The sequence below is a fragment of the Asparagus officinalis genome, chromosome 4, assembly GCF_001876935.1.
Source record: "Asparagus officinalis chromosome 4, Aspof.V1, whole genome shotgun sequence".
NCBI classification, from domain to species: Eukaryota; Viridiplantae; Streptophyta; class Magnoliopsida; order Asparagales; family Asparagaceae; genus Asparagus; species Asparagus officinalis.
In genome coordinates this window covers 143,073,218-143,078,940 of record NC_033797.1, presented here as the reverse complement: position 1 = coordinate 143,078,940, position 5,723 = coordinate 143,073,218, and the positions used below count along the sequence as shown (strand labels likewise).

At 36.9% G+C, this 5,723-nt stretch overlaps 1 protein-coding gene across 2 annotated transcripts; it reads left to right on the top strand.

The window, feature by feature from the left end:
- Positions 1,453–5,573, top strand: LOC109839624 (pectin acetylesterase 7-like). Of its 2 annotated transcripts, none has more exons than XM_020408127.1 (13): positions 1,453–1,616; positions 1,965–2,101; positions 2,177–2,259; positions 2,759–2,885; positions 3,200–3,279; positions 3,373–3,459; positions 3,538–3,662; positions 3,765–3,825; positions 4,083–4,136; positions 4,212–4,289; positions 4,580–4,682; positions 4,965–5,101; positions 5,267–5,573. In XM_020408127.1, the coding sequence occupies exons 2-13, from the start codon at positions 1,969–1,971 to the stop codon at positions 5,372–5,374; spliced, it is 1,176 nt and encodes a 391-aa protein (XP_020263716.1). In that variant the 5' UTR covers positions 1,453–1,616; positions 1,965–1,968; the 3' UTR covers positions 5,375–5,573. The 2 variants fall into 2 exon arrangements, with proteins under 2 accessions (XP_020263716.1, XP_020263715.1); XM_020408126.1 differs by lacking the exon at positions 1,453–1,616 and adding an exon at positions 1,731–1,825.

Genomic DNA, 5,723 nt, shown 5'->3' with positions numbered 1-5,723 from the left:
CCTGTGGGTAGTAGGCCGGCCCATGATTTTTTCCAACTTTTTTTTACCTTTTTAATTATATTTAATTTCTATTTACAATTATAAAATTATTTCTACTTTATTTTTTAGTAATTTAAACTTGTATTAAACTATTTTTAAATTTGTATTAAACTTTTTAATCCTTTAAGTAGACATCAGCGATCTTAAAGATCACTGTTTTATTTCTCAATGGACCAAAAGGCCCACGAGCCAAACACCTATGACCTTTTGACTTTGTTGGCAGCTAGGTGCAGTGTGCAGACCCAAAGGGCTAAAGGAACAGCTAGCTTAACTAAAAAAACATATTATGGGTCGGGACGGGTCGAGCGTGGGTCGAGTCAGGCGTGAGCCAGACCTACTTCTCTAACCTCGGATATGGAGCTGGACCCCGCCCGACCCATGACCTGGGTATATCATAAGCTAGGTCAGGCTCGGCCCACTACACCGGAACGGATCATGGCCCATGGAGGGCTGAATAAGGTTAGTCCACGGGTCGACCCAGCCCACGCCCAACCCTAAGAATGTTACATACTTATCCCAGACTCGACCCTCACCAACAGACATGACCCAAGGCCTCCACAAATTAGCATGACTTATATACCTGATATATGACCCTTACACGAATTGCAAGCCAACTCAAACTGAGCGATGAGATGCCTGACTTGATAAGAGAGGAAATTAAGAGCACTCGTTCCTAGCCAACTCATGCCAAGATGTTAGCCTCTGCCAAAAGATGGTGGCCTGCAGGAGTAGGCCACAATCACGGGCGGTCAAGTGTCTTGTCAAAATGTGGGGGCTACACGAGACTGAATTTATATCCTGACAGAACTATCAGCTTGCAAGCGGGTGATTCTCTACCCTACAGTGGGTATGAGATTTACCTTTCTACACCCCTACTATTCTCGCGTGCGGATGATTCTGATAAGATACGAACTCTATTTGCCCAAGGGATAGTTGCGGAACCAGGATTTTGTATCAGGTGTGTATTTCATAGAATTTATCATGGTTCTATTTTGAGTATATCATAGATAATTTTACAACTTTATTCTAATTCTAATAGAAGTAGTAAATAAAAGCAAAAATAAACAAATTTATGCACAAAGTAGGCATAAAATAAACAGACACTGTATGGCTCCGCGCTACGGAGTCCCATATTATGAACTAGCGCCAGCTCTGGGCCTGCGTAAAACTTTGTAATTTTCATGAGAATAAATCTCGGGCTAACTACTTGAAAATTTCTTTTCGCTCGAAAACTGGGCATATATACATGAGGTTGTCGGTGTTAAAAGATTTACACTAAAAAAAGTCAAAGATTGTAATTTTCATCATAAGCTTAAAAAAGCTGCTTGAAAATAGAAAAGGAGAAAGAATTTCTGTAAATTCTCATCCCCCCCCAAACGTAATATTATTCCAAAATAATTATTTATAGCGCGGGCCCAATCTATTGCTTTACAGTTCATCCACAGGCTCAACAGCTCTTCATGTGTGGACATCCTTTCGTTTGTTTATAAATATTGGAGCTCATCTCAGTGCAGTAGCCTTCAGTACAGGAATCACATCACATTTTGGGTCTCAAGCAAGCCACTAGATTTCTTCAGGTGAGCTCTCTAAAAAACTCTCTGTCGGTAGGAAATTTTTTGAGCTGAGGATATATAACTGAGCAGGATAGTGTTTTATTTGTTCAAATTTAACTTATTTTTGTTTTTGAATATATAAATACAAAAGAAAGTTTTAAACAGGATGTCTAATCTACATGATGTTTGAGTTCACTTGTTCTTTCCATTCTGAGAGCTCTATTAAAGAAGAGGTCAATTCAATTTTATTTTATTTTATTTATAATTTACGTGGAGATTATAGCCGCTAACCCGGCTCTAATTTGAAGGAGAGAGCTGGGTGATCTTGACTTTGAATTAATTTTTTTTTAATCCTTGATTTACGTCCAACAGGGCCATGGATCCTAAACGTTTTCAGAGGATTTATCCTCTTATTGCAATGGTAAATGTTCTGATTTTACTGAGCATGAAAGTTAATGGGTACCCTGTTCCTAAGACTTTCCTTTCAAATGCCGAAGCTAAAGGAGCAGGTAATCGTGTTTTTTTTTTTACTTTCAATTTTAAAAAAAAATTTAAACCTGAGATCACTGAAATTGGTTGTGCAGTTTGTTTAGATGGAAGCCCCCCGGTTTATCATTTTTCTCCCGGATTTGGCTCAGGCGCCAATAATTGGTTGGTTCACATGGAGGTTAGTTTAAGATTTAGTCCCATATCGTAGGGGTTGTATTTAAGATTTAGTCCCATATCGCGGGTACAGAGTATCAAAATGAGTGCTTATTATGTCATCAAGATTTAGGACCTGATAAACTAACCTTTTGCGTCAAACAGTAATTGCAGTCTCAATATGGGGAGGAATTTTCAAAACAATCCCGTTTACAATAATAATCGCAAAAAAAAGACACATTTCCAACTTATTTTCAGAAACCGACCTGGTTTCAGCATCAGCGCTGAAACTAGGTCGGTTTCTGAAAAAATAATTTTGAAACTTCACAGGAGTTCAACTCCCGGCTACTATTTTAAGAAGAACAATGGTTTCCATAGCCGTTGGAAAGAAGTATCACGGTTACCCGTGCAAAGCTTTCGAAAGTTATTCTCTGTATAAGTTATGCTTGAGCGTTTGAGCTCATAAATGGTGAAAATTTCCGATTTAGGCGAACCAATTATAAATAATTTAATTTTTCTTACAGGGAGGAGGATGGTGCAGCACCCCTGAAGAATGTATAGATCGGCGAAGTAACTTCAGAGGCTCTTCTAGATTAATGAAGGATTTATCGTTTTCTGGCATTTTGGCAAATAAGCCAAAAACAAATCCTGGTACGGAATTTAAACAAAGTTAACGATAAAAAAAAATCTCGATCATTAGCACCTTGAGGGCTCTTTGTTTTCTTGTCCACTTGGCTGAGTTTAAATATCCGATGCCTGTAAAATTCTTATGCGCAACTAAACACGCAAAAGTTTAGAAGATGCACGAGGTGTGCGTGTCTCGTATGCATGATAGACGTGTATCCAACATGACATGCCTTCATGTTTTTGAAGCGCTCGTGTTCATAAAAAATAAGCATCCTGAGTCTTGAAATTTATTTCGTGTTGTTAATCCCCCGACTTCTTTTGTTGGAAACCAAATGCAGACTTCTATAACTGGAACAAGGTCAAAGTTCGTTATTGTGATGGTTCTTCATTTACCGGGGATGTGGAGACCGTAGATCCAGTGAGTTGATCGTTCATCTGATATACTTTTGTTCAAAGATTACCAGTTTCAGTCTACCGTGAACTAAAAATGATCTTTTTGTTTATCTAACAGGAAAAGAAAGTTTACTATAGAGGAGCTAGAATTTGGCTTGCGATTATGGAAGAATTACTGGCTAAGGGAATGAAAAATGCACAAAATGTACGAACAATGCGGAGAAAAGAAAGTACAGGTTTTATGAATATGAATCTGTGCTAATGTATTTAAATGGTGTTGTAGGCTATGCTTTCTGGTTGTTCAGCTGGTGGGTTGGCTTCTATACTTCATTGTGATAAGTTCCGTGATCTTCTACCAGCAAGCGCAAACGTTAAGTGCTTTTCAGATGCTGGATATTTCATCCAAGCGTAAGTTCATTATTTGTGTATAATCGGGGGAAATGATAAGTTTAAAAAAAAATCATATGAACTGTAAGATTGAGATATCTAATTTCTCCTTGCATTTGGCAGGAAGGACGTTTCTGGAGCAGATCGCATTGGTGACTTCTTTTCATCCGTTGTGGCTACCCATGTATGAATTATTTTTCAACACATTTTTTTTAAACCAAAATATTGCAAAAATAATATGCCATTTAGTTGCCTGAATAAAATTTGACATGTAACGTACTGAAGTAATGTTCATCCTTTTAAAAGGAACATGTTCATTGGATTTTTCTCTCATCAGCAGCGGGTGTGAATCACTCATCTTAAAAATAAAAATAAAATGTAACTATCATTCATATTCTAATTATAATGTTTTAATACTTACCTTTATTGATATTCTTCTAGGGATCGGCGAAGAATTTGCCTTCTTCGTGCACTTCAAAATTCTCACCAAACCAGGTATGTCATATTTATTTCGAGATTTATTCAAACTTCTCAAACTGAACTTACCAACATAATACAATGCATTTACAGTGTTTCTTCCCGCAATACGTTGTACAACAAATGCGCACACCGCTCTTTATACTGAACTCAGCGTATGATGAGTGGCAGGTAACAATCTTTTGTATTATTGTCCATCATATTAGTTTAGCATTGTCTTAAATTATAACGAAAAAAATTCTTTTCTACAATTAAAAGCCTATTCCCACGTAGAGGGAACTTCATTGCACGAACTAAAATAATATAAGGGATAATCTTCCCTTGGTTTTTGACATATTAATTACATGTGGTTATTTACATTTTGATTCATATTCTGCTACTTTTTTTTTTACTGTGAGCATGCGTTGTATCGCTTAAAGTACTTACTGTGTTTTTTAAACTCGCTGCCTCTCCCATTTCAGGTCAGGAACGTTCTTGTTCCAAGTGCCTCTAAAGCTAAAGGTTGGACTGACTGCAAGGTTGACATAAGCAAGTGTGATTCAAATCAAATTTCAACTCTTCAAGGTGAACGATCTAGACTTTCGAACCACATTATGTTCAATGCCAAATGAAATCGTCCAATTTAATTTATTGTAACATCCTTTACACATAGTTTAGACTTCTTTCCCATGAATGTTAAAAAGGGAAATCGCCATCATGAAAACGGAAATTAATGATTACCCACATTATTGATGAATAATGTGCTCTCGAGTCTCGACCACATAGCTCAAGAAATTTCATAATCATGGTTAAAATGGAGGGTGCAATTTTTTTAACTATCATGATCTAAATTGTCTATCCCTACAGGTTTTAGGTCTGAATTTCTGAGCGTGCTACCTACTGGCTCCTCATTTGGCAAGTTCATAATATCATGCCATGCTCACTGTCAATCAGGCACTCAGGCGACGTGGTTGACCGATAAATCTCCTTCAATAGGAAACACTGTAAGCTCTTCATCCGTTGCTTCAATTAAGTATAAAACTTATATGATTTATCAATCATTTCTCTTTCTTTTTCTTTTTTTTTGGGGGAAATATCGGTCATTTCTGAATTTCTATAAAAAATACTGAATGTTCTGTGATAAATTATGTGATACCCTCGTTTCGCAGAAAATTGCAAAGGCAGTGGGAGACTGGTTCTATGGCCGCCGTGTTGTGGAGGATATTGATTGCCCTTATCCTTGCAACTCTTCATGCTCGAAGGTCATTGAAGAGTAGAAGATTCTGGTTGGAAATTTTTTTTTCTTCGAGATAATATGTTCGGATTGTTCTAATATCTTGGGCAATAATTCCAGTGATCAACTGCCACAAAAAAAAAAGGAAATATAAGCCTGTGTATTACTGCCCCAACGGTGTCATTGTTTCATGTACATGTGAAGCGGTTATGATTTATTTGAAGGAAGCATTCCATTTGTCACTGTTTCTAATACAAACTGATTCAGGTATACTCATGATAACTTGGATTTATAGCTAAATAGCGTAATGGTTGCATCTTCTTCAAAAAATAGAGAATATAGTAGAATATCATTTAAAAAAATAGAGAATATAGTATTGATATTATGGCAGG

Coding starts and splice junctions, on each gene's coding strand:
- LOC109839624 (XM_020408127.1), top strand. CDS start 1,969: ATGGATCCTAAACGTTTTCAGAGGATTTATCCTCTTATTGCAATGGTA. Junction 4,683..4,964: donor TCAAATTTCAACTCTTCAAG/GTGAACGATCTA, acceptor CTATCCCTACAG/GTTTTAGGTCTGAATTTCTG. Junction 5,102..5,266: donor CTCCTTCAATAGGAAACACT/GTAAGCTCTTCA, acceptor CTCGTTTCGCAG/AAAATTGCAAAGGCAGTGGG.